The 27,542-nt window shown below is 38.9% G+C and overlaps 3 protein-coding genes across 6 annotated transcripts; 1 reads left to right on the top strand and 2 right to left on the bottom strand.

Annotated features, from left to right (window-relative positions):
- Positions 1-9,051: 9,051 nt before the first annotated feature.
- Positions 9,052-10,833, top strand: LOC111809748 (gibberellin 2-beta-dioxygenase 1). The gene is made up of 3 exons (XM_023696154.2): positions 9,052-9,583; positions 9,691-10,039; positions 10,179-10,833. Exons 1-3 carry the CDS (start codon positions 9,198-9,200, stop codon positions 10,428-10,430), a joined length of 987 nt encoding a protein of 328 aa, XP_023551922.2. The 5' UTR covers positions 9,052-9,197; the 3' UTR covers positions 10,431-10,833.
- An 8,625-nt stretch (positions 10,834-19,458) lies between these two features.
- On the bottom strand, positions 19,459-21,263 carry LOC111809925 (uncharacterized). The gene is made up of 2 exons (XM_023696400.2): positions 20,970-21,263; positions 19,459-20,007 (listed from the first exon to the last, which is right to left on the bottom strand). The coding sequence occupies exons 1-2, from the start codon at positions 21,203-21,205 to the stop codon at positions 19,569-19,571; spliced, it is 675 nt and encodes a 224-aa protein (XP_023552168.2). The 5' UTR covers positions 21,206-21,263; the 3' UTR covers positions 19,459-19,568.
- Positions 21,264-21,433: 170 nt separating this feature from the next.
- LOC111809924 (E3 ubiquitin-protein ligase DA2L) lies at positions 21,434-26,956 on the bottom strand. 4 transcript variants are annotated; one of them, XM_023696398.2, is made up of 9 exons: positions 26,721-26,956; positions 25,556-25,991; positions 25,415-25,466; positions 25,293-25,338; positions 25,111-25,192; positions 24,878-25,022; positions 24,677-24,785; positions 22,649-22,724; positions 21,434-22,437 (listed from the first exon to the last, which is right to left on the bottom strand). In XM_023696398.2, the coding sequence occupies exons 2-9, from the start codon at positions 25,745-25,747 to the stop codon at positions 21,805-21,807; spliced, it is 1,335 nt and encodes a 444-aa protein (XP_023552166.2). In that variant the 5' UTR covers positions 25,748-25,991; positions 26,721-26,956; the 3' UTR covers positions 21,434-21,804. The 4 variants fall into 4 exon arrangements, with proteins under 4 accessions (XP_023552166.2, XP_023552165.2, XP_086973538.1 ...); XM_023696397.2 differs by having other exon boundaries at positions 26,605-26,956; XM_087117412.1 differs by having other exon boundaries at positions 26,524-26,956.
- Positions 26,957-27,542: the final 586 nt, after the last annotated feature.

A 27,542-nucleotide genomic window follows, 5' to 3' on the forward strand; every position in this document is an offset into this window, starting at 1 on the left:
TTTTTTCAATCTAATGGGTAGATGTTTGCATGAACAAGCATTAAAAATAGTGTAAACATATAGATTTATATTAAATAATTAATGTATTATCAATAGTAGGGATTAAAAAAGATTTATATGCCAATTTAAAAACTAAAGTAAAACATTTGAATGATAACTGATTAAAGTAGAATATTTGAACTTTAAAGGTCAAAAGTAGAATAGATTTAAACAAACCTTTGATTATATTGTTTGGTAAACTCACTTGCCTTGTTTGACCATTTTTAAAACTTCTAAATATATTTTCATTTTTATTTTTATGTTGCTGTCATTAATCCCGAGTTGAACTAGTAATAATAAAAGCTTTGACGAATCAGGTCCAGTCCATGCCATGATGCCCACTTACCTTAAATTTTATATCTTACGAACTAGCTTGACAACAAAATGTAGTAGAATTAGGCAGTTGTTCCTTGAAAATAGTCGATGTATGGGTCTGGATACACGTGGAAATTAGTCTTGGTACGCCCAAGGGCCTGGATACTCATGTGTATATATATATAATTCTACTTTGTTTAGTATACCTGTTTCTCTCATAATTAGATGAGATGCCATTGTTCACTTATGCTTAGAACAGTGTAGTGAATAGCCCCAAGGGGCAGCCTGGTTGGCAAGAGCTTGGGGTCTCTTGGTCTTACCGGCTTGATCCCATGGATTAATTTCAAGAACCCTTGTTGTCTCCCAGGTCTGGGTCTTGGGGTGGGTGCAGGTGCTCCCGAGTATATAAGGGAGCAAAGCTCTAACTCCTGGTTATCAAAAAGAAGAACAATGCTGTGAATATGTCGCAAATTGATTTTCACCATTACTTACATAGCTTTTGTTTGGTGGGTTTGATTTGCCATAAGCTTCTCAGATATTGTCTATTTCAATTCATAGCTTTTGTTTGGTGCATTTTACCAATGTTGGTTGAGTACGAAACAGTCCTTTATGCGCAATATCTTACTTGTTTCATAAGATTAGTGGAAGACTTCGTGACTTTATGTTGAAGATAAAGAAATATCAACCATAGAAGGTTTGAATCTCATAACCAAAATTTTCTACTGTTTATAATTTATGTCTTGATAAAATTATTGGAGGGAAGAGACAGATTAGAGAATACTTGCACAAAAAATAAGGTGGATGAGTTGCACTCGTTGAGAAAAATACCGAAAAATCCCATCGTAATCTCGTGCTCGTTGTGTGTATTCAAAGTAAACATCAAATATTCAAATTTACATATGCTTCTCTAGAACTACTAAAAGAAACCTTCATGTCACTAGCATTCCTATTAGAAAGAACAACCCTTAGTCCTAAGAGCATGTGATCATCTATCAGCCAACTCCAAGCAAGAACTTTCCGTCGTTTCCAATGATTCTAACACTAACACAAAAAGTATACCAAGTTGAAGACGAGCTCCCCAACCAGATGGTTGGATTTGATGAGCTCATTCCACCTTTATGACTATAACCAAGGCCAAACTTCCAACTAGAGTTTTCTCGTTTAATCCAGGTTTCTAAGACGACTCCTCTAGGTCTCTAATAAGAAATCGAAGCTCTCTCTTCTAACAATAGTTGGAGTTAACGTCGATCAAAGTAACTTTTTTCTAAACATGGTCTAAAACTAAATGAAAATGAACGGAAACACATGGTATATAAGTAAAATAGAAGATGATGAAGCAAGTTTATGCATCTGTTTATAGGAAATGAAACATGTGAGTTTGAAGAAAATGCAGGCAAGTACATAGCTCGAAAGCAAATGTCAATTCTAATCCGTTCAAGAAGAACAAGAGAAAAAATCATCCTAAACAGCAACTTGAAGTTTGGTTGCCTGAGAGATAAAAGGAAAAGGGGCAGTGTTGTTTGTATAGTTTAGGTATGTGTGTGGGTGTGGTCTGGTCAGGTCAGGTCTGGTCTGGTCTGGTCTTCGTCAGAGTATCATGTCAGTGGATAAGTGGCTAAGTAGACATGACAATGCCTTTGTTTGCTTCACTTTCAGTCACAGACCCCAATTGGCAAAACCCCATAACCATATGGCTCTGGTTTTGACACACACCTGCTGCCATGTCTCAATCCTCCCCCACCATCTCTGTTTATCTTCCACTTTCTGTCTTTCTTTCTTTCTCAACTTACTGACTCTGAGCCCTTATTCTGAGATGACAACAGTGAAAGATGCCTTCCTCTTCTCTCCCAGCTTTCCCACATGGCCTCTTAAGCACTCCTTCCACTTTTCTCCATTCCCATTATTGTTTCCCCCTACTTCACGTAGCACCTAGAAGTTGCAAGCATGGGCTCAAGAAATCTTGATTTTATTAGATGCTGTTACCTTTTCTTTTTAATCTATGATGTGGGTTAGTTTTTAGAAACTTAAATCTATGTAGTTAGTAAGATTAATAGGTTTATGTCCGCCCGAATATAGTTTAACGGATCAATTATTGGCTTTGACTTCTGTAATGACCCATGTCCAGGACTTTGACACCTGATAGTCTCGACATTCCTCTGCGATATGATCACGTTAAAGAGTGAAGACTATCTCGACAAACCAACACAAGTCCATCCACAAAAAATGAAGGTATATTTTGTTGGTATAGATAGAATGTTACATTTCTTTTAAGTTTTTCTTAATGATCCTATATTCAGAATTGCTTTCATTTGAATGTGGTTTTAGTTCATTTATGTACGCCTCTTTCAATGATCTGTCGAGATAAATGTACATTCATGCCCACCAACTTCCGCCTTAGTTCGTCCTAAACCATACTAAGAGAGGTATCAATCTGATACCATTTGTAACAACCCAGACACATAATTCAATCCATGATTCATAATATGCATTTTGCATCTAATAGCCCCGACATTTTTCTACATCTTTTAGAACATGGTCACGTTACCTATTCCTCGCTTTCACTGTGCTACTCTGGTCCATCGAGGGGGACCAATTGTTCTTTTTAATTATTATTTTTTTTCATATTTTGAATTCATTGAATCAAACTTCATGTGGATATCTTTATCTGAAATTTCTTTCTTTTCTCTATAGGTTTATGTAGCAAAATTTGAGTAGTCTTGTCATTGGGTAGTGTTACTTTGTCAATGGGTTGGGCATTTTGGTATTAGATTCAGCTGTCCTTTCACTTGATTTTGTGGTTGAGATTATTAGTATGTTGGATTTCATAAAGTGTTTTCAAGTGAAACAATAACTAATATTAGTTAAATGTTTTTGTCTCTCCAGTTATTTAGTACGGATTAAGAAAGTTCATGTTTGAAGTACAATTGTTCCTTTTTTTCACTTGATCTATGGTTTGACGGTTTTTAATGGTACCCTTCAATTTTAATTATGTTGGGGATAGATACAAAAATGTAGTGTGAAAGAATCCTTATCATGAAAGGGAAGAAGAATTAGGGTTAGTACGAACAGACATTTCTATGGGCTATGGAAATAGGACTAGCTGACTGGCTCCGATATTCTCACACGACAGATCACATTACTTACTTATCATTTAACAGTTCAAGTGCATTGCTAGTAGATATTGTCTGCTTTTGCTCGTTATGTATCATTGTCAGTCTCACTGTTTTAAAACATGTATACTAGGAAGAGACTTTCACACAAGAAGTACTTCGTTTCTCTCTCCAATTAATGTGTGATCTCACAATCTAACTCCTTGAAGGCCAACGTTCTTGCAAGCGGGACGTGTTTTAAAACTGTGAGGCTGACAGTGATATATAACAGGCCAAAGTAGACACTATCTGCTAGCCGTGGGTTTGAGCTGTTACATATCACGAACTCCTACTTCTGAGAGTGAAGACAATCTCACTATCTCGTAAACCAACATGAGTTCTTTCAACATGTTTTGTCCTCACTCATATATTTCCTTAAGGTTCCTACGATGGAGTCACTGACAACCATAATTTCATATTCTCAAAATCGCTTTCATTCGAATGTGGTCTTACTCTCTTATACTCAAGCGTGACGGTACAATATTTATTATTATTATTATTATTTGTGTGGATGGTATGACATGTGGAAGATATGCATGAAAATCTATATGAGATTTATTGGATATATTTGTGCCCAAAGGGGATTTGATTTGTAGATTTGTTTGAATCAAAAAAAAAAAAAAAAAAAAAATATATATATATATATATATATATATATATATATATATCATATTTTTTTTTCTCGACATGTTTTAATTGACATGGGTCCGAAAATATGATTCGAAACGAAGTCATTAAAGCTATTTAGATGATCGAATTTAAATGTTTAGATTTGTAGAGTGAAAACTATGCATCAAAATCAATTCAAATTCAATCATTTTAAAAAAAAAAAAAATCACGACCAAAATGAAATGAAATGAAGCTCGAAATACATAAAGTAAGCTCGGGGGTTTATCAACAACTATTTTGTATCTAATAAATTTATATTAAAACTATGGTACGGGTATCTAATTTTTTTAATTTTGTGTCAAATAAATTATTATTTTCTTTGAAAAAAAAAATTGACACGTGTATATATAATTTTTTAGCTAATAAGATTCTAAAGAGATAAGAAATAAGATTCCAAATTTTCGGTCTCCATGTCGGCTCACACTCATCAATCTTTTCCATCATAAATTTTATTTATCTCTTAATTTATTCCACTTTTTAAAATTGACTTAAATACTAATATTTGGGTAATAATTATAATTAATTGTTATTTTATTATATGTTTCAACGTGTTCGGGTGACTTCGTAGGAATTTTTATAAGATGGATGTGAGTGAGGATAAAACATAATGGAAGAACTCGTGTTGGTTTGTAGGGATAAATAAGAAAACAAAGAATCATATCTGATCGAGTCAGGATAATGCAATGAGTCACAATCACGAGCATGCACATCACTAATGCAACGAGAGAAGGGAAGAAAATGTGCAAAATTAGAGACGAATAAACAATCGAGGAAGATAGACAAAAGGGATTCTCATGTCTCGTCATAGAATATAATGTCTTGTTCTTTTATCTTCTCTCTCTATCTCTAAATGAAATTTAATATCATGGTATTATGAGTTAAGGGTATCTCGACAAACCAACACGAGTTCTTTCAACATGTTTTGTCATCACTCACATGCATCCCAGAAACATAGTTGCTTCAAGTAAAACACACTTAACCGTGAAGTTCTTATAATTGAGCCACTGAAAAAGAATATGCACCTTAGTCGTCCTATCCTCAAGATCGTTTTTATTTAGACATGGGCTCAATTTATTCGTATACCTCTTATTTACTCGGGTGTCACAAGTACTTTCTCAACTATAAAAATCATGTATATAACCAATATGAACATAGCTCAGCTGTAATTGACATCTACTTCAAACATTCTTTATAAGGATGTGGAAATTTCTCTTTAAGTAACGCGGTTTAAAACTGTGAGGTAGACAGTGATAAGTAACGGGTCAAAACGGATAATATGAAGAAAAAAAAATTGTTTAGACACGTTTTACATTTATCAAATCTATTTATTTATTAAATATTTTATAATAATAAGAAAGGAATTAAATGATGAATAGACAACAAAACATATCATATGAATGGAAACATTATACCAATGATTAAGAACCAAATTCTCTCCTTATCCAAATGATTATAATTATCATATACTAAAAAAAATAATAATAATATAATAACATGGAGACAATTTCACTAATTAATTTATTAATCTAACATGAGAATTATTAATCAAGCCATTAATTTAATTAAAATCATATAATTATCAAATTATTTGGTCACATTAATCCAAATATAAAATTCCCCCATCAACCCAATAATTAAACTAGTCAACAATTTATTTATTTAATTATATATATATATATATATATACTTTTTAAAATTTAATGATCTATTAAACACAAATTTGACGGGATGAGGAAGCCTGGGATTTGGATAGAGTCGGAGACGAGAACGAGGACGAGGGCAATTAATATAATCTCTATTCTCGACCCTGTTTGGCAAACACGGAGAAATCTCTCTCTACAGCTTCCTCCCTCGTTCTCCTTTCAAATGGATATTTCTCACCTTGTTCCGGCATCCCGACAACATCCCGACTCTACTGGTTAAATAAACGTCTTAAATCCTATATTTAAAAATAATTGGGCATAACTTAAATGTCAAAAAGGTTTGGTGGTACCAATATATTAAAGAGGGAAATGGATAGGTTCATGCACACATGAAATATGGTCAATAATGGAATAAAATTCTATATTCTTAGAACAAAATAATTGTGACAATGATTAAACATTATAATATATATATATATATATATATATATATATATATATATATATATATAATTTATTGAAAGATTATGAAGTTGACTCATCTACATCTAAGATCCATATTAAAAAAATATTTTTTAATTTTTTAATTTTAATTATTATTATTTAAAAAAAAATAGATTTATCTAAACTTAATTCTTGGGACATAAATTTATTTGTTCCATGGTTAGGTTCATGCATACATACCCAAACACACCAAACAACCTCAATTTTTGTTGCATGTCACGTTTAATAATGTTTCATTTTCTCGTCTTTTCCTCCTTCAATCATATGTCACTCTAGCAAACATGTTTTAAAATTATGAGACTGACGGTGATACGTAACGGATCAAAACAAACAATATTTATTAACGGTGCGTTTGAGTTGTTGACGATGATACGTAACGGATCAAAACAAACAATATTTATTAGCGGTGCGTTTGAGTTGTTACCCTATTGAATTTTTCACACGTCATAACTGACGGAGACTAATGAATGAAGGTAGAGGAGGAATATTAACAAAATAATGACGTGGCAATTGACGCGGATATGCCACGTCAAGAAAAAACAAGAGGATAATTATGATACCCATAGTTTTTAAGAATTAAGAGAAAAACATGGGTAGTTGTTTCGGTGGGTATTGACCGACAAAGAAAACTGCGAATGAAAGTCGGCCGCGTCACCGTCCATTAAGTGACGTGGGACCGCGGTTTTGTACACGTGTGTATTTATTTTTTAATTTATTAAAATTAAAAAATGCAAGGGGATTTGTTAAAAAAGGTAGGTTTTTTTTTTTTTTTTTTTTTTTGTACGAAAAAGGATCTTAAAATATCAACCATTGCTGGGCCCCACTCCCCTCCCCTAATTATTTTTATTTATTGCTTTTTTTTTTAAAAATTAATTAAATAATAAATGATTATAAAATTAAATATATATATATATAATTGTATCGTAAACAAAAATATATTTTTTCAATATTAATAATAAATTCAGGTTAGTTTAGTTAACTCAATCTAGTTTCGGGAGAACCTGGTAAACAAATAGGTTTAACGTAACCCAAATTGCTCGTGTGGGCTGAGTTAGGTTGGATTAATCGAATTTTTAAATAGCCTTTAGATAAATAAATTCAGGAACGGTTAAATTTGATATAGATCAATTTCTATAATCATTTGAAATATCTTAGCGCTTTCTATTTTTGTGTGGTATTTGTTCATCATTGGTCTTTGATTAGTTGATACGATTCATAATGAGATGGATAAGTGGTCGACTTAGGGGTCATATCTTGTGACAATGATTTGTGGGTATGGTCGTAGGAAACGTATGTGGAACATTTGATTAGTTGCTTTGGGTCGGTCGGAAATGGTGGCTTAAATTTTCAAGGGTAGAATTATGAATTAATGAATCAAACACGGCTTATACGTATAGAAATGAAACAATCAATCATTATCTCTCGTTTTCTTTCTAATGGAAGAAGGTATGGTCGCTCTTTGTCTCTGTTCTATAATTGAAAGGTTATAATCACCATGCATTTCCATCTCTCGTTATCGAAAATAATGTTGGAATCAATCTCGTTATCTCTCTAAACAAGAGTTTTGATCTCTCTTTCTCTCTCTAATTGAAGAGGTTCGGCTGGTTTTTTTTTTGGTTTTTGCCCTACCTCGAGGATTTTGGACCGTCCCTTTTTAACGACTTAAGACGTACTAGATACTCTTGATCTTGAAGAAGTTGTTGATTACTCTACGTCTCCCGTTCGTTCTCTCATTAAAGAGGTTTTGGTTACTTCCCGTAATACTTTCTCTTTCCTAACTAGATGTTTGTATCAGTCCATATCTCTATCTCTATCTAACCGAAGAAAAAATAGTATCAATCACTTTGAATTTCTTTCAAAATCTTTCGATCGATTCTCTGATAGTAATATAATAAATTACATAAATATTATTTTTTTCACGTCCCCCTTCAATTCAAAAAGGTACGAGGCACGAGACACGAGCATATTTCTATATCCCGTAAAAGTAGAATTCAACCTCCACTTAAAACTTTTCCCCTTTTTTCCATTTTTGATAGGCTACACATTCAAAGATTGGAATTGACAAAACAAAATACCTTAAAGCAAAATCAAACAATGTTTTTATGGATATCAACGTTTCGTAAAGCTCACTCCATCATACTCATCATACCAACATAATGTTCTTACGTATCGTCGTCGTGAGAGACTTTCACACCCTAGTAAGGAATGTTTCATTCCCATCTCGAACCGATATGGGATCTTACAATCCATCCACTTGGAGGCCCAGCGTCTTTGCTAACACACCGGTGTCTAACTTTGATATTATTTACAACAATTCAAGCCCACTGTTACTAGATATTGTCCGCTTTGATCCGTTACGTATCGCCGACTGGATTATAACGGGAATCGAAAGGGAAAGAAAAGAATGGATAAGTATCAAAGGAATCTAGTTGATGTGACCAATTCCTTTTAATACAATAAGATTGTTATGTCTATTTTAGTGGCACAAAATCTGAGTTATCTTTGTTTGGTGCTAAAAGATGATCACCATTGTTCCTTTCCTTTATATCATCATCCCAATACAATGTAAAAGGTAAAAACCCCATCTTTCTATGTGTAAACGCAACATCTTAACATCAAACAAACACTTCTCTCTCTCTCTCTCCTCTTTCTCTCTCCACAAATCCCCATTTTACCCTTCTCTCTCTCTTATAAATACCCTTCACCTCTCCCTCCCTCTCTCCACACTCCTTTTGTTCTTCCTCTGTTTCTTTAAAGGAGAAAGGAGAAAAAGGGAAACTTCAGTTCGTTCATTCTTGTTCTTGTTGTGTTGTTGTTGTTGTTGTTGTTCTTCTCTCAAAACTTTCCAGCAATCCAACAGTTGTCTTTTGATTCCTTAATGAGAAGCTCCACGTCCATGGCGGCTGATTCTTCTTCTTCCTCTGCAGCATTCTTCTCTGGGATTCCATTGATAGACCTCTCTGCACCAGATGCTAAACAACTCATTGTCAAAGCTTGTGAAGAACTCGGATTCTTTAAGGTTGTCAACCATGGTGTCCCCATGGAATTCATCTCCTCTCTTGAATTAGAATCCACCAAATTCTTCTCCCTTCCTCTCTCTGAAAAACAGAGAGCTGGCCCTCCTTCCCCTTTTGGCTATGGAAACAAACAAATTGGCCGCAATGGCGATGTCGGTTGGGTTGAATATCTCCTCTTGAACACTCATCTCGAATCCAACTCTGATGGGTTCCTCTCCATTTTTGGCCAAGACCCACAAAAACTCCGGTAACTAAAACACCCAAATCCCCATTTTCCCAGAATGCTCTGTTTTTCACTCTGTTTCTTATACTCTGTTTTTTTTTCTCTCTCTGTTCTCTGTTTCTACGTTTTAGCTCTGCTGTGAACGATTACATCTCGGCTGTGAGGAACATGGCGGGTGAAATCCTCGAGCTAATGGCGGAAGGGTTGATGATTCAACAACGAAACGTGTTCAGTAAGCTCGTGATGGATGAAGAGAGCGACTCTGTTTTCAGAGTGAACCATTATCCGCCATGTCCAGACCTTCAAGCTTTAAAAGGAAGAAACATGATCGGATTTGGAGAACACACAGACCCTCAAATCATTTCAGTTTTGAGATCAAACAACACTTCTGGATTTCAAATCTCTCTCGCAGATGGGAATTGGATATCTGTTCCTCCCGATCACAGCTCCTTCTTCATCAATGTTGGCGACTCTTTACAGGTACAATAAACACGACAACCTCTGTTCTTGATAATCAAAAAAGATTCAAAATTTGAGGTTTTTCCCATCTGGGTTCTCCAAAAAAACATCACCCACCATGTTCTTCATTAAAATAATGAAACTTTTTGTGTCGATGAAGGTGATGACTAATGGAAGATTCAAAAGTGTGAAGCATAGAGTTTTGACAAACAGCTCGAAGTCAAGGGTTTCAATGATCTACTTCGGTGGGCCACCGTTGAGTGAAAAGATAGCTCCTTTAGCTTCCCTTATGCAAGGAGAAGAAAGAAGTTTGTACAAAGAGTTTACATGGTTCGAGTACAAAAGATCAGCTTACAACTCCAGGTTGGCTGACAACAGGCTTGTGCCCTTTGAAAGAATTGCAGCCTCATAATCTTTATCCAAAATTAGGGTTGGAGATGTTCGGGTAGTAGTTCGGTTCAATATGGACGTGTCGAGATTCGAACTTTCGATCCCTAACTGTTAGCTTTTGGATAGTTTGGTTGAACTATAAGTAGAGGTGACAGGATTCGAACATCTGATCTCTTAGTTTATCAATCAGCGTTTAGATAGTCGGTGTTTTTGTTGTTAGTTTGTTATCCTTGTACACACAGTCTTCTTAATACAAAGGGTATTACTGTTTTTTCTTTTAGGGTATTATGAGTTGTCAAAAATAGTACAACACGTTGGTGTTTGTAAGAAACGTGGGAGTTCTCGAAAAGAAGGGTTGTTGTCTCGAGCTGTCTATTTGTGAGAAACGAGGATGTGTAAGTAATAGCCAATGTGTGTTGTCAAAATTTGTCTGAATTATATTATAATCTTAAATATTCCAAAAAATTTCAACTTTTTGGTCCAAACTTTTTAGATTTAGGTCTTCCATTTAGGTCTCTTAACTATATTCTAAACTTTCTAATACCTATTTAGGTATCGGATTCATTATATTCGAGTGGTTTCAATAAATTTGTTGACCCTTTTTCTTATATCTATTTAGGTATCTGATTCATTATACTCGAGTGGTTTCAATAAATTTCTTGACCCTTTTTCTTATATCTATTTAGGTATCTGATTCATTATACTTGAGTGGTTTCAATAAATTTGTTGACCCTTTTTCTTATATCTATTTAGGTATCTGATTCATTATACTCGAGTGGTTTCAATAAATTTCTTGACCCTTTTTCTTATATCTATTTAGGTATCTGATTCATTATACTCGAGTGGTTTCAATAAATTTGTTGACCCTTTTTCTTAGAACATTGAAAAAAACAACTTTCTTATTATGGTTTCTTAGTTAATAAGCTAAAGCACAAATTTGACTTTTTTTTCCAGTTGAAATACCTATTTAGGTATCTGATTCATTACCGTCCCTGTTTTCAATAAATTTATTAAGCATTTCTCTTAGAACGTCCAAAAAAACAACTTTCTTATTATGGGTTTCTTAGTTAATAAGCTAAAACACAAATTTGACTTTTTTCCGGTTGAAATACCTATTTAGGTATCTGATTCATTACAGTCCGTGTTTTCAATAAATTTATTGACCATTTTTCTTAGAACGTCCAAAAAAACAACTTTCTTATTATGGGTTTCTTAGTTAATAAGCTAAAACACAAATTTGACTTTTTTTTTCTGGATACCTATTTAGGTATCTGATTCATTACAGTCGCCTGTATTCAATAAATTTATTGACCATTTTTTTTAGAACGTCGAAAAAAAACAACTTTATTATTATGGGTTTCTTAGTTAATAAGTTAAAACACAAATTTGACTTTTTTCCGGTTGAAATACCTATTTAGGTATCTGATTCATTATAGTGACGTGGTTTCAATAAATTTATTGACCCTTTTTCTTAGAACGTTCAAAAAACAACTTTCTTATTATTGGTTTCTTGGTCAATAAGCTAAAGCACAAATTTGACTTTTTTTAGGTCAAAATAGCTATTTAGGTATCTGATTCATTAGAGTCGAGTGGTTTCAATAACTTCATGACCATAGAACGTTGAAAAAACAATTTTTTTATTACGGGTTTCTTAGTCAATAAGCTAAAGCACAAATTTGACTTTCTTATGGGTTTCTCGAGAAAGGTACTTTGAGTCAACAAAACAAAAGGGAAGTGCACTTTTTAATATACTTTGAGATAACCATGAACACATGGGTCCACCTATTCACGTGATCAAATGTCTTACCTAAAATAAAACACTTAAACAAAGTTAATATCGTTTCGATTTACAATGTCTCTATTTCTTAATCCAAAATCTCGTACTATTAAATGGGTTATTCTTTCCTTTTCGACTCCTTCATTTACTATTACTCTATTGAGTTATGCTCGTGTTGACATCTCTTATTTCTTTAATATTCAGTCTTTCAATGTGATATGTCACGTATCTACAAATGATGTATCTTAAAATATCACGGCATGAAATCTATAATGAATTTCTCTTCTCATTAGATCTAATGCGGGTACGATCTACTACATTGAAATCTGACACGTCAAACCGACGACTAAATATTATATATATGATTGATTAATAAGAAAAAGAAAATAATGAATGATTTAAATGTGATAATTTATTAATAGAGAGAAGAGAGAGAAATGAGGGAAAGATGAAGAGAGGGAGGGAGCAGTGTAAGCAATGGTGAGGGCGCAGGCGGCAATGCGCGTATGATTCCGTGTGGTCACACACACCCTTTCCCTTTCCACATCTTCCTCGTCTCATTTTTGGTCCCTAAAACGTGCCACCTTTCTTTTTCTTTTTCTTTTTTTAAAATTGATTTTATTTGAATATTGGGATGACGACGAGTAGGGGAGACGTCGATAACAATGATAGAGATTTACTCCTATCTCGGACCCGCTAGGTGACACAATCGCGCTTTCGAAGGCAGCGGACTAGCGATTGTGCGGCACTCACTTTCCAGCGACAAGTGAGCTTAAGCCAATTTGTTATTGCGTCGCCTACGGCCAAGCGACGTACGATCGAGCCTCTAGCCTCGATTTTAAAAGAAGGTTTTAGAAAATGAGGAGAGAGAGAGAGATTTTAGAAAGAGAGATTTTAGAAAGAGACGTTATATAAGCAAGCAAGAGAAAGATAACAACGGCTTAGCATATATAACCTTGGGTAGGGAGAAGTTGACAACTAGTCATATCCCCCTATAGTACATTCTGAGCCATTTTAAGTCTGGCAGACCTAGACATGATATTTTTGAGGCGTCATACGCCCTAGAATTACAAAAGGAAAAACACTAGAATGAAAAGACATGACAAGGGTTGGCTTGTCATGGGCATGCGGCCATGGGCAACATGCCCTGGACGAGCATGACCGTGACATCCTCCCCCACCTAATTGGTTGACGACCCCGTCAACCGACTACTTTCAAACCTTGCGATGTGGGTGGCGGCGGAGTTCAGATCTTCGGCGCATTCCCAGCTTGTTTCCTCTGTAGGGAGATTCTTCCATTTGACAAGGAATTCGCGAATCGTCCGTACAGGTCTTCCTATCTTCCTAACCCTGTCGGCTAGGATCTCTTCTACTTCTTTCGTTTCTTTCTACTTCAGATCGATGCTCGGTCTTGTGGTTGCATTTCGTTGGTCGTCGTCTGGGTCAGGATGATAGGGCTTCAAGTTGCTCACATGAATTACTGGGTGGATTTTCATCCATGCGGGTAGTGCAACTCGGTAGGAGGTAGCCCCAATCTTTTTAAGGACTTCAACCAGGCCTTCATATTTTCGAACTAGTCTCTGGTCCTTTCGGCTGCGAAATCTGATCTGTTCTGGTCTCAGCTTGATAAGAACTTGATCTCCTGCTCGGAATTGAAGGGGGCGACGCTTCTTGTCCGCCCATTTTTTCATATGCTTGGAAGCCCTCTCTAAATATGCCCGGGCTATATCTGTCGTCTGCTTCCATTCTCTTGTAAAGTTGTGAGCTTGAGGATTTTTCCCTGCATAAGGATGATCAATAATATGGGGTAAGGCCAGTTGTCGTCCACTTACCATTTCGAAGGGACTCTTCCCTGTAGACGAGCTTGTTTGGCAATTGAAGCAAAATTGGGCGACATCTAACAGTTGTATCCAGTTCTTCTGGCGAGCGTCGACGAAGTGACGTAAATATTCTTCGAGCAAGCAATTGAACCGTTCTGTCTGTCCATCGGTTTGAGGGTGATAACTCGAGGAGATGTTTAAGGTTGTTCCCAAGAAGGTGAATAACTCAGTCCAGAATGTCCCAATGAATCTGCCATCTCTATCACTGATGATGCTTGACGGGATGCCCCATAGCTTTACAATGTGTTTAAAAAACAGTTGGGCTGTGAGTTCTACCGAGCATAATTTTGGAGTGGGGATGAATGTCGCATATTTTGAGAATCGGTCTACAATAACCAAGATGGCGTCATATTCCCCGATTTTTGGGAGGTGTGTTATGAAGTCCAGAGATACACTTTCCCAAGGTCTTGTTGGCACAGGTAGAGGTTCCAAGAGTCCAGAGACTTTGGCTTTCTCGACTTTGTCTTGTTGACAGATGAGGCACGTCTTGGTGTATTGCATGATGTCGTCTCGCATGTTTGGCCAGAAGTACCCCTTCTTTATTAGGGCGTACGTTCGTTGCCACCCAGGGTGTCCGGCCCATAAGGTATCATGACATTCCTGAATGAGCTTCTTCCTCAGTTCCCCCGTTCTTGGGACATACAATCTGTTTCCTTTGGTCAACAGGAGGTCTCCCTCAACCTAAAACTGTCGTGTTTTGCCAGCTTTAGCTAGTTCGACGACGGCTTTGGCCGATGGGTCTTTGTGTAAATGTTCCTTGATGATGTCGCGCATCGATCCATCGATCTTACTTGAATGAATATGGGCTAACATGCACAGGGCCGCATGTTCGCCCTTCCGACTCAGCGCGTCGGCTGCTTGATTACTCTTTCCTGCTTTGTGTTCGAACTTGAAGTCGAATTCGGCCAACGACTCCTGCCACCGGGCTTGTTTTGCTGTTAATTTTGGTTGATAAAAAAAGTGGCAAGTGGCGCTGTTATCCGTCTTCACTACGAACTGTGATCCCAAGAGATACTGTCTCCAGACTCGAAGGCAATGAACTATAGCCAGCATTTCTTTCTCGGAGACAGTGTATCTTCGTTCGGCATCGTTGAACTTTCGACTTTCGTAAGCGATGGGGTGGCCTTCTTGAATAAGGACCCCACCTAGAGCAAAGTCGGAAGCATCGGTTTCTATTTCAAATGGCTTTGTGACATCTACCAACCCGAGGACAGGACCCCTCGTCATGGTTGATTTCAGATTTTCAAAGGCCATTTGACAATCATTCGACCACGACCAAGGGTGGTCTTTCTTCAACAGCTCTGTCAATGGGGCGGCTCGTCGTGAAAACCCTTCGACGAACCGCCTATAGTAGTTGGCTAATCCTAAGAAGGACTGCAACTCAGATACGGAAGTAGGAACTTTCCATTCTTGGATAGCTTTTATCTTGTCGCTATCCATACTAATTTGTCCACATCTGACGACATGTCCAAGGAAGTTGATGCATGTTTGTGCGAATGCACATTTCTCTTTCTTCACATACAGTTGGTTCTGCCGTAGCTTGTCAAACACCAGCTTCAAGTGCACTTTGTGTTCCTCGAGGGTTGTGCTGTAAACAACGATGTCGTCGAGGTATACTATGACGAACTGATCCAGGTATTCGTAGAAAACCTGGTTCATCAACGTGCAGAAAGTAGCTGGGGCGTTCGTTAAGCCAAAGGGCATTACCAGGAATTCAAAGGCCCCATATCTTGTCACGCACGTCGTCTTGGGTTCGTCCCCTTCGACAATACGTACTTGATAATACCCTGATCGTAAGTCCAACTTCGTGAAGTACTTGGCCCCGTGAAGTTGATCGAACAAGTCGGATATTATTGGCAGAGGATATTTGTTGCGTACCGTCACCTTGTTTAAGGCTCTATAGTCTATGCACAGACGCAACGTCCCATCCTTCTTCTTCTGGAACAGTACGGAGGCTCCATAAGGTGCCTTTGCCGGGCGAATGAATCCCGCCTTCAGCAACTCATCCAGTTGTTTCCTCAATTCGGCTAGCTCAGGCGGAGCCATCCGATATGCGTTCTTTGCTGGCGGTTTAACCCCGGGGAGAAGTTCGATTTCATGGTCAATGCCTCGACGAGGTGGTAGTGTTTGGGGTAGACTCTCTGGCATTATGTCGGTATAGCTGTTTAGTACTTCTTTGATTTCCTCTGGGACAGTCTCTTCGGTGGTTGCTTCTTCCATCAGTGGTATGGCCATGAATGTAGGTTCCTCTCGCGCGAGTCCCCTTTTCAGCTGTATGGCCGAGATCATTCGAAGATTACCTGGTTGCTTGATGCTTGCAGGTATTACTGTGGGGTTGCGGTCGGTGATCACCAAGCATTTGGCTAGTGGCATCGGGATGACCTTGTGTTCTAGGAGGAACTCCATCCCAAGTACCACGTCGAAGTCGTCCATGCGAACCACGACAAGGTCTAGCTCTCCAGTCCAATCCCCTATTTTGAAGGGGACTCCTTTGGAAACTCCCACAATAGGCAAGGCCTCGGAGTTGACAGCTTTCATCTTCCCCGGGTCCTTTCCTATGGTGAGTCCCAATCTTCAGGCATTTTGATCGGCAATAAAGTTGTGGGTTGCTCCAGAGTCTATCAGAGTGCTCTTGCTCGGTCGAGAATTTATTGTTGCATCTACGAACATGAGTCCTTTCTCTATTATCTCCTTCGGTTCGACTTTCCGTTGGAGGGCTGACAGGAATTTGAGTGCGCCCATTCGGGGGTTGTCGTGATCTTCCTTCTTGTCTAGCATAGTCTTGACCCTTGCCTCATTGCTCTCTTGAATGGACACTTGGAGAGCAGTGAGAGAGGCCCGATGAGGACAGTAGGATACCTTGTGGGGGCCTTTACACAGTATGCATTGCAAAGGCGTCGTCGGGTGGTTCTTTTGCTGGTAAGGTCCTCGAGATGGACCCGCTTGATTGTTTTGAGGAGGTCTATCCGTCCATCCGCTCGGTCTGTTGGGGCTTCCATTTCGATGACCTGGTGGCCTGTATGTTTTGCCCCCATTGTTTGGGGCCGGTGTCATTCTTCTTTGGGATCCTGCTTCGTTCCCACAATCTTTGAGTCTCTCGGCGCAGGCCATTGCAGCAGCTAGGGTTTGGACCCTGTTCTCATGTATCTTTGTTTTGGCCCATGGCTGTAGCCCATTTATAAAGAACACCTTGTCCTTCTCTGCTGTGCCCCTGATATCTAGCATCAGGGTTGAGAACTGTCTAACATCGTCCCGTATGTTTCCAGTGTGTTTCAGGGCTACTATTTTCTCCATTGCTATATGTCCTGCGTTTTCAGGGAGGAATTGTTCCCTCAACTCTCTCTTGAGGTCCTCCCATGAGTCGATGGTGCACAATCCATCCTCGATGTCTTGCACCTTCGTACGCCACCACAGTTTGGCGTCATCTATGAGATACATCGCGGCTACGGTCACCTTCTTGTCGTCGGTACAAGCCGTCGTGGCTTTGAAGTACTGTTCGACATCAAAGATGAAGTTTTCCAACTCTTTGGCGTCCCGATTCCCTTTGAAGGCTCTAGGGTCTGGGAACCTTAGTTTGTTGGATCCTACATTAGTTTGCCCAGCCGTGACGCCCTCCACAGCTTTCATGGTCACTTCAATTCGAGTGCTCATGGCGGCCATCCTTTCTTGGAGGTCGTCGATTGTTGTTCTGAATTCATCAGCTAATCCATTGAACAAACTCATCATTGTATTTTGTAGTACGTCGAACTCTTCGCCACGTCCCTCTTTGTGCGCGACAGAGCTATCCGGACTACCAGACGGTTTTGGGCTGCTCGTAGGAGCAACTCTTTCTTCGAGCGAGGTCACTCGAAACATCAGTTTTGCGATTGGCAATCCATCCAGGCGGTTGCCCATTGCGTCGACTTCAACGACTTTCTCGCTCAGTTCGGTCACCCGCTTTTGCAGGAACCGGAGCGTGTCAGGGACTTCTTTGAGGAACAACATTTCCTCCTCTATTAGCGTAAGCCTGTCGGCTTGTGCTTTGGGTGTCGACTTTGACGTCGACATGATCTCGGTCTTTATGATGTTACGGAGCTAACAAAGCTCTGATACCACTTGACACAATCGCGCTTTCGAAGGCAGCGGACTAGCGATTGTGCGGCACTCACTTTCCAGCGACAAGTGAGCTTAAGCCAATTTGTTCTTGCGTCGCCTACGGCCAAGCGACGTACGATCGAGCCTCTAGCCTCGATTTTAAAAGAAGGTTTTAGAAAAGAGGAGGAGAGAGATTTTAGAAAGAGAGATTTTAGAAAGAGACGTTATATAAGCAAGCAAGAGAAAGATAACAACGGCTTAGCATATATAACCTTGGGTAGGGAGAAGAAGATAACAACGGCTTAACATATATAACCTTGGACAGGGAGAAGTTGACAACTAGTCATATCCCCTATAGTACATTCTGAGCCATTTTAAATCTGGCAGGCCTAGACATGATATTTTTTAGGTGTCATACGCCCTAAAATTACAAAAGGAAAAACACTAGAATGAAAAGACATGACAAAGGTTGGCTTGTCATGGGCATGCGGCCATGGGCAACATGCCTTGGACGAGCATGACCGTGACACTAGGGTCCCTTATCACCACTCTAGCTTTACCCCACCTCATACCATGGTCAGGCTCCATCTTTTTGTTCACCATACAAGGATTCACTGGAATTTGAAAATTTAGAGCGGATTCCAGATCGAGAAACTTTATTGGAGGGTATTTTGTAGCACGAAACTAAATGGGGTTTTTTAAATTTTATGGTAATAATGACGAAGGTAGCAAATGTTGGATGAAAGTCCCACATCGACTAATTTAGAGAATGATCATGGTTTATAATCAAGGAATACTCTCTCTATTGGTACGAGGCCTTTTGGGGAAGCCCAAAGCAAAACCACGAGAGCTTATGCTCAAAGTGGACAATATCATACCAATGTAGAGAGTCGTGTTCATCTAACATGGTATCAGAGCCATACCCTAAATTAATCATGTCAATAGAATACCCAAGGGAGCGTATCATACCATTGTGGAGAGTTGTACCATATATATCACGTCAATTTTCAACATGTGATATCCCATATTGTTTGGGGAGGAAAACGAAACACCCTTTATAAAGGTGTGGAAACCTTTCCCAGACGCGTTTTAAAACCTTGAGGGGAAGCTTGCGGTGAACTTGGGTCGTTTCACTTTTAGAACGAACTACAAAGTTCAAGAAGCAAAAACAAAACTTATCGAAGTCTAGAAGCATAGAACACACTGAAAGTTCAACCAAAGGAAAAACACTTAGAAAGACTCGAACATTTGAATCCAAGTTACGAAGATCATTTGAATCCAAGTTACGAAGATCAATGTGTATTGTCCAATCCAAGTTACGAGAGGAAAAGAAGCTTATTTTATTGAAAGATTCATGAACAACAAGAACAGAAAAAGTTTGAAGTCTTCATACATTTTACTTAAGCATATGAAGATTCCAGTATCAGTTTCTAAGCCTGAGCAGCAGCAGCATCTTCAATATCAAACAAGAACCAAATCTCATTGACACGACCTTCAAACTCAAAAGGGGAGTTGTACTGAGCCACTGTGTAAATGGCAGCACCGCCAGCGCCACGGCTCTTGCTGATAGCTGCTCCCCACTTTGTGTCGTAAACACTCTCATCCAACGCAGCAGCCTCAGCTCCAATTGTCGCATCAGACACAAACCCTCCAAATTGTCTTACTGCGACGTATGTCTCTTTCCATCTCTGAATGTGAAGCCCCTTGGCTGGTGGAGGGTCTGCTTGGTTCACTTTCGGCACGTAGAAGCTAACGACAAATGATGATTCACAAAAGGGTCCGTCGCTCGGAGAAACCTCTGTGATCACGGGTGCAGTCATTTCTATCTTTTCGTTGTACTTGTTCTTTCCTTGAATGTAATCGAACAATCTAATGAAATAAACAAGTGATCTAATGAATTGAAAGTTTAGAGACTTGAACGTGAATATAACAAACTTATATTCGTTTAATTCAAGGACTTTTTGCGGAGAATTTGAGCTCTCATCTTAGCTAAGGGAAGAGCTTCTTCTTCTCGTGAGAATTCCACTCTCGAGCGCAAAAGAGAGATTTGGCAATTCTAGGTGTTCCAACGAGATAGTTCCAATTGTTGTAGTCTCATTCTTCCCTCACGCTCTACTCTATTTTGAATTAACGCCCCCCCGAAAAGTTGCTTTGTCGGAGGGAAGTGGGCTTTTCAATCAATGGTCGATCAACTCCTCATTTTTAGATGTTGATACCTTAACCTTTGACTTAGGATAGACTCATTCGACTAAATAGTGATCTCGTGTTCTTCCCTTCTTTTAAACTAATTTCACCATAAACAAAGTCAAGACAATGAAGTTGGGGATAGACATAGATCGATTGGGTTCAGGGCCTACTACGCTTGCTTGCGGCTATCGACGAACTGACTCTATTGCCGGCCGGTTACCAATACTTTGCGAATCGCCAAGCTGAAGGTTGGTAAAGACCTACCCCTGTTTCAGTCTCATGAACTCCTAGATTTGTATTAGTTTAATTCAGAAGGAATTTCTATAGCTACTTAAGCAGTACTTAGAGACCTGCAAGAGATTGTTCAATTTTCTCCATAATATTGATATAATGCCTCAGACAAACTAGATGAACTGCTCAGGATGGCTAATGAATTTCAACCAAGAGATATATTGCAGAAATTTCTTAGTAATCTTGAAGTATCTATGGAGCAATGGATGATAGGAATTTGAATATGTGAAGTGGAAGATGAATTTGTTCATAAGTTAGGTTAACAAAATCGGAGAAACCTAATCTGTAACAGATATCAGATATGGAAGTAAAATGAATGAGGAAATCAGATGAGGAAAGGAAGTGTAATTTACTTGAGAAATCCTGTTCTGGTGGCTTCATGGAGAGAAATATCAGGAATTGGAGCGGTGGAGGCCCAAACAGGGGAATCATAGCGCCGAATCTCGAACCCTTTGCCGGAGTCGATGACGTCGTAGCTAGGGCACTCGATGCGCTTGCACGACGGAGGAAGCTCCGAGTAGGCGGGCCTGAGTATCAAAAGGATTAGGGTTGCGAGAAGCGAGAGCTTGACAATGGCGGCCATCGCCATGGGGAATTCCTCAAGGTGATTGATTGATTGCTAATGGAAATGAGAGAACGAGAAAGATACGCTATAAAGGGATGAGCCATGGAATGAACGACGTCCACAAGTTTCAACTTTTGCCACTTCTGGATGTTCTTTCACACCTTCAAATCGTTCGAATCTGGACATTCGATCTCATTCGATCTTGATAGATAAGAGATCGATTACCGTTGAAATTACGATGATCGAAGAACATTCAATAAGAAGAAGCATTTGATAGGCAAGGATTGTCATAACGTGAATGGATCTAGGAGACATACTTTACATATAGAGATCATACAACATTATAAACTGAAACAAGATTTCAAATCATTGAAAAAAAAAAAAGGAAACATTTCCAAGCATGAACTTGAATGAACCACCAAATTTTTAACTCACTAAAAGAATTTGATTCCTTTTTTCTCTTTTTTTTTCGTTTTTCACGCGAGGGGCCCGAGCGCGAGAGGAGTTGCTACCTTCACCTTGAAACAAACATCATGCCACTCCTTGTGTGTATTCTCTAGTTTGCAGCTCGACTATGTTCATATTGGCTACATCCAAATTTTCGAGTTTAGATATGATCAGAGTCACTCCTGCCAGGAATGACCTGGTCCAGTACACACTTCTCGAGCCTCTGCTAGAGAAACAGCCATGGCGAGCATCATCTGCTCTTCAAAATTCTGAGGAATGATCGGCATTGTCGCTTGGTTTCCACCGTCCATAGCGTTGGCTGTCGGTAAGGCACATTCAGTACCATTGTCTTTGGTTGAATCCGATGTCGGGTAGCTCGTCCCAGCTTCAGCTTCTTCTGATTGATGGTCAAGATTCCACTCTCCTTCATTTCTTGTTAACATCATCCTACAGTCTGGTACCGTGTCGATTGAAACTTGTGCAGGTGCGTAACTTTCTGAGTTGATCGAGACTTGCGCGGGTGGATAGCTTTCTTCATTGGCGTTCATCCTGCTGTAAAACTCCGTGGCTCCAGGAAGCATGTTGAAGACGGGTGAATCTCCATTCGTGCAAGTGGGTGTCGGTCCTCTGCCCATCTGCTGCTGCTCTGCAAGAGCAGCTATGGCACAAGCAAGACCTCCAGACGGGGACGACGATGACGTTCCAGCTAACGGAATGGCGGCTGGAGAGATATATCGAGCTTCTGTTGCAGCATATTGATCAGAAGAAGCAGCCTCAGCGTACACTGGATCTTTATGCCTTCCTTTCTCCTGAAGATTTCAAATTTTTATACAGTTTTAATACAGTGAAGATGAACGAAACCATACCCTACTCGGTAATTGGAACGTGATTACAGCTACTACACAACGTTAACCGTTGCTTGGTCGGTTTGGCACTAGAGTACATCAAAATTTTCAGGCTCCATAGATTATATAATAGATGTTAAAACTCGTTGGGACATCATTACGTCGAGGTATTTACCTGAATCGAGAGCCAGATTGCTTCCATGACCATTATGTCCTCGAGATCGAGGTCAAATTCATCATCCCTGAAAGTTCTAAATGGGAGATTATTAGATAGCAGCCAGAAAAACCAATAAAGTAGGGACACAACGTGTAAAAAGCCAAGGAAAAGGCAACAAAAAGATTTGATAGGACATAATGTATTTCCTTGACAAGCCTTAACAAACTCAAGCCTCGTTCACATCTTTCGTCCAGCTTTGTGGTTTCGTCAAACCTTAGGCGAGGTTTGTCTTCGTCAACTGAACAACTCAGGCGGAGTCTAAGCTTATTTAACCACACATGCAGCACGTGCGTGCACGTTCAATCGTCTATGACTCTATCTGACTTACCTCTACACTAAGCCAAGTCATTTGATTCGACCTTACCTTTAACTTGGGGTCAAGATCTTTTACATGCAATGTTGCATCTCATCTTGTCATCTTAGTTCTCAACAATATGGACCACATATCATGATGTCATCACCATTGTAGCTCGCTTGGGCATACTATCGAGAACTAACCCATATGTCGTTCATATCATCGGGGCATCTAGAAAATCCATTCATCCGAGTTCTATCAAGGCATGGACCCTCTCGTGTTCATGTTAAGTCATTTACGAATTCCGTACTTGATAGCGGGGTATATACCAACCTCCGACACATTGGGGGACATAATGTCAGCACACTTGCATCGTTCGACATTGTCTTTGAAAGACCCATTTCAAAGAAAGTCGTCCGAGACATTCGTCTTGTAACGCTTGCCCACACTGTGACGCACATATGTGCCTAAGGGTCTAGGGATGGTGGAAAGCTGACACCATGCCTCTCCCTATAGTACCTTCTGGGACATTTTTGGTCTGACAGGAGCAAACATAATTTTAGTGAACGGTTACACGGTCTCGTGGAGCGACCATCTAGCGTCCAATTCATACCAGATTTTGCAAGCTTTCATCTTTCATATAGACGGACTTAACTCCAAAGTCACATGCCCAAATTCCTTTAGACCCCCGACTTTTGAGATTAAGGCATGTTGCCCTACCCGACCCTTATCAAACCTATCTTTAACGCTCTTGTCTACTTGTTGTCTCTATCTTGGTTATGCCCCATCTTGGCTTCAATGTACATCTTTCAAATGATGCACCATCTTCCTTGGTCATATCATAGCACCAGTTGGGCACCATTTCCATATTGCCCCTTTGCCTTATCCTGCACGTGAGGATCACAACCTACTCTATTTATAGTAAGATTGTGACCTTATGCCACCACTTATTCGGTAAAACATTCGTAGAGACTACTTACGAATCGAGGAGCCCTCTAAAATGAAATCTTTTTACTGCAGTCTATCTCGAAAAGAAGAAAACTACTCAACTTGCAAATTATTCTTCCCTAAGAAACCCCAATGGCTTCTTCCACTAATGAGCCTACCCTAATTCATGAACCACCAAAATGACACTCCAATTAATAAGATCAAGGAATATCATTTGATTCACTGAACATTCGAATCATTTGTAAATTGCAAGTGATCGGAATTGATATCGTCCTTACCTCTCAAAAGCTAGAGAAAATATGCTTTTATGTTGGATCTAGTGATAATAAGGACATGCTAGGTATCACTCGTTTCCCGTCTGACCATTTCGGGCAGCTAACGCTAAATTATATCTTTTTAAAAAATCAAGTGTATTAGAGAGCTTTCTTAAGGAGTGTCTAGATACCCACCAAGTGTTCATTACAGATAAATACCTTAAATATGTGGAGAAAACAACTTATTCTCTGTCCAAAATGCAGGTAAGGAAATAAAGCAACGAGCGAAAGTTAAAACTACTGGAAGAGCGATGTTCGGTACAAAATCATTTTGAAGGGTTCAAATTCGTAAATTATTCGATGACTGTTAAAATTTTGTGCGCACGTGTGTGTGTGTGAGAGAGAGAGTGATCATTTGCAGAAACGTATTTGAAGCAAAGCAAATCAAAACGTGCTCGGTATGCAAAATCAGAACAGAACGAAAAGAACCTGTTGCTTCTAATAGGAATAGGAGGCGGTGGCGATCTGATTTGGGTCATACAAGAATCTTGCAAGCTAACCGTTTCCTCATCTTCGGCAGGAGATTGAGAAGATGGAACTGGCAAAATAAAGCACATAAAACGATGATAAATACTCAGAAGCGAGAAAAGAATTTCACAGACGAAACACCTGAACGATGTAAAAGCCTACCAGCTGCAGGGCTGTCTTCACCGTCCTCGACATTAGTACCGACATTTGAGGTACTTAATTCAAGTCTTTTCTGCATTCTTTCCTCATCATCCTGAAGTTCCTGCTGTCGTATTCTAATCTTTGCTTCTATAACACGCTGTTCTTCCTGGTAGGTTTCGATCGGGACAGAAGATTTAGATATCCCTTAGTTCTAATAAAAAAACAATACCAAATACGACATTATCGAGTCTTACAATTTGCTCCAAGCTCTTCTCTTCTTTTGATTTCACACCTCTATACTCCACAGCATAATTCGAGGTTTTGCAAAAAGGACACCTCCTCAAGTTAAGATATACAAGCATGCCATTGATGAAGTAACACTTTAAAGTAAACTAAAAAAGCAATAAGGAGGTACGAGAGTCGTGAAAAAGGATACTGCGTAGGCCGGGTGGAATTCGGAACTTTCATCTGTAGAAAACATTCTGGAAAAAGAAGCGAAATCAGATTGAATGAATTCATATCATAAATCATTTGTAAAACTTATCCCGCTATACGTACCTGTACAAATGCTTTTCATGCAACATCTCGATCGATTGAGACTTGGATAATACTGAAACGGAAGGGCAAAAAACGAATGAGACCAACGAAGAAGACAAGGAAAAAATGAACGAGACAAAGCCATCAAGAGCGATGACAAACCAGAAAGCATATGGGGCATTCTTCAAGATCGGACGCGGATTCTTCATCTCCCGGATAACACGGAGCGAGCTTCGATTCAAGTATGAGTTTCCTAAGTTTCTTATGATCCACTTCTTTATGGTTGTAAAGCCCTTGAGGCCTTGTATACTTCTCATCAACCATTTGTCTCCGCCTTCCGAGCTTATTACCCATGAAATAAGAATTTCGTTGAATTTAACTATTGTTCGAGATCGTGAGACGAACAAACCGACAGCAATATCGGCAAAAGCTTTCTAACGATTGCAATAAACAAGGAACCGCATGAGTTATACTAGTTCCTTGTTTTAACATGTAATAACTTGAAATTATAAACTCTCCTCATGCTACAATACAATAGCCATCTGATACACTCCTGTGTCATGCGTGATACCCGCAGCAAAGAGATATCCTCACAATCCTACATAACATGAAAGAAAAACAAGAACAACATCAAGAACTTGTAATCATTTGTCAATTTCATCCCTAAAGAACTTGTAATGCTCAACCAAACAAAATCAAGCCCTAATAAAGAGAAAGAAAATATGGCTCAGAACCCTAATTTTTCACGCCTGCAAGTAATATTCAACTACAATCAATATCCAAACGATGCCAGAAGCAAAGAAACACAAAGAAAACAGGAATTCAATAAGAAATGCCACACAGCTGGAAGATCGAAATCAAAATTTGGGACGAACCCTAGCTTGAGCGCAGAAGCATTATGAGCCAAAACCCACCATAATTTCAAGAGGTGGAGACAAATTCTGATCAAAAGAGAAGGATATACAAGAAAATCAAACCAACCCACTTCACTAAATACAGACCTCCACTACAAATTAACAGAAAAAAACACGAGTAATTGCGGAACATCAACAAAATAAGAGACCCAACTGCAGGAACAAGAACAGAATTCAAAAACAAAGAACACACAAGAAAGAAAAACAGAAACGAACATGAATTGAGTGATTCTTCAGCCACAGAAAGAAGAATCAAAGAGAAGAACGAAGGAGAAAGGGGAATTCAATCGAACCCACCTGGGAATTGAAGAAGACAAAATGTGGAGTGAAGATAAACAAAGAATCTGTATAAGAACAGAGAATGAAGACAGAGAGAAATAGTTTGCTATCAAGAAGAGGAACATGAACAGAACCTTCTTCTCTCAGAGCGCGCGCGAGAGAGGGAGAGAGACTATAAACACTGTATGGGTTCTCTCTTATTAAGCTTCGGCTTTTGCAAACGCGTACAACGAGAAGCAAAAAAGAAATTAGGAAAATTGGATTAAATTCAATTCTTAAAAGGAAGATTGAAAATATGGGTTTGTTTTCTTTTGGATTTGATGTTCGTAATCCGACGGGAAATTTTAATATTGATGGAAATTTTTTGAGAATTGGACGAGGGATTGATTGAAGCAAGGAACGGGCGGTGGAGTGACGAAGCAAGGAAAGAATAATCTCTCGACCATCCCATCATACATACATACATAAATGCATGCATACATACATACATACATAAGGGTATTGCATTCATCATCATCATGAGCCATCATCAACATCATCATAAAGCCGAAAGGAGGAGCTGACTCATCCGACCGCCTTTCTTTTTCTCTCGCCATCACGCGCCTCTTTTTGCCGTGTCGTCCACTTTCTCTCTCTCATTGTCATTTTTGGCATTTAATGTTTTATTTTTCTTCCTTTCAAAGCTTTAATTTTGTTTGTTTATGGTATACATTTTCTTTTTTCTTTTTTTTTTCTTTTTTTTTTAATTTTAATATTATCGACGACTTTAGTACTAAAAATTTATTAAAATTCTAGACGAAAATTGTGATGTCCCATATTGGTTGGGGAGGAGAACAAACAACCATGTATAAGGGTGTGAAAATCTTTCCCTAGTGTTTTAAAGCCTTGAGGAAAAGCCCAAAGAGGACAATATCTGCTAGTGGTGGATCTGGGGCGTTACAAATGGTATCAGAGCT

The sequence above is a fragment of the Cucurbita pepo genome, chromosome 14 (genome assembly GCF_057944985.1).
Source record: "Cucurbita pepo subsp. pepo isolate OVF chromosome 14, ASM5794498v1, whole genome shotgun sequence".
Lineage (NCBI taxonomy): Eukaryota > Viridiplantae > Streptophyta > Magnoliopsida > Cucurbitales > Cucurbitaceae > Cucurbita > Cucurbita pepo.

What these genes read in the sequence shown, in the direction of transcription:
- LOC111809748 (XM_023696154.2), top strand. Translation starts at nt 9,198, where the DNA reads ATGAGAAGCTCCACGTCCATGGCGGCTGATTCTTCTTCTTCCTCTGCA. An exon ending in CAAGACCCACAAAAACTCCG is followed by an intron (nt 9,584 to 9,690) that starts GTAACTAAAACA and finishes TCTACGTTTTAG; the next exon opens with CTCTGCTGTGAACGATTACA. An exon ending in ATGTTGGCGACTCTTTACAG is followed by an intron (nt 10,040 to 10,178) that starts GTACAATAAACA and finishes GTGTCGATGAAG; the next exon opens with GTGATGACTAATGGAAGATT.
- LOC111809925 (XM_023696400.2), bottom strand. Translation starts at nt 21,205, where the DNA reads ATGGCGATGGCCGCCATTGTCAAGCTCTCGCTTCTCGCAACCCTAATC. An exon ending in ACCAGAACAGGATTTCTCAA is followed by an intron (nt 20,008 to 20,969) that starts GTAAATTACACT and finishes TTATTTCATTAG; the next exon opens with ATTGTTCGATTACATTCAAG.
- LOC111809924 (XM_023696398.2), bottom strand. Translation starts at nt 25,747, where the DNA reads ATGGGTAATAAGCTCGGAAGGCGGAGACAAATGGTTGATGAGAAGTAT. An exon ending in AATGCCCCATATGCTTTCTG is followed by an intron (nt 25,467 to 25,555) that starts GTTTGTCATCGC and finishes CTTCCGTTTCAG; the next exon opens with TATTATCCAAGTCTCAATCG. An exon ending in TGAAGACAGCCCTGCAGCTG is followed by an intron (nt 24,786 to 24,877) that starts GTAGGCTTTTAC and finishes TTATTTTGCCAG; the next exon opens with TTCCATCTTCTCAATCTCCT.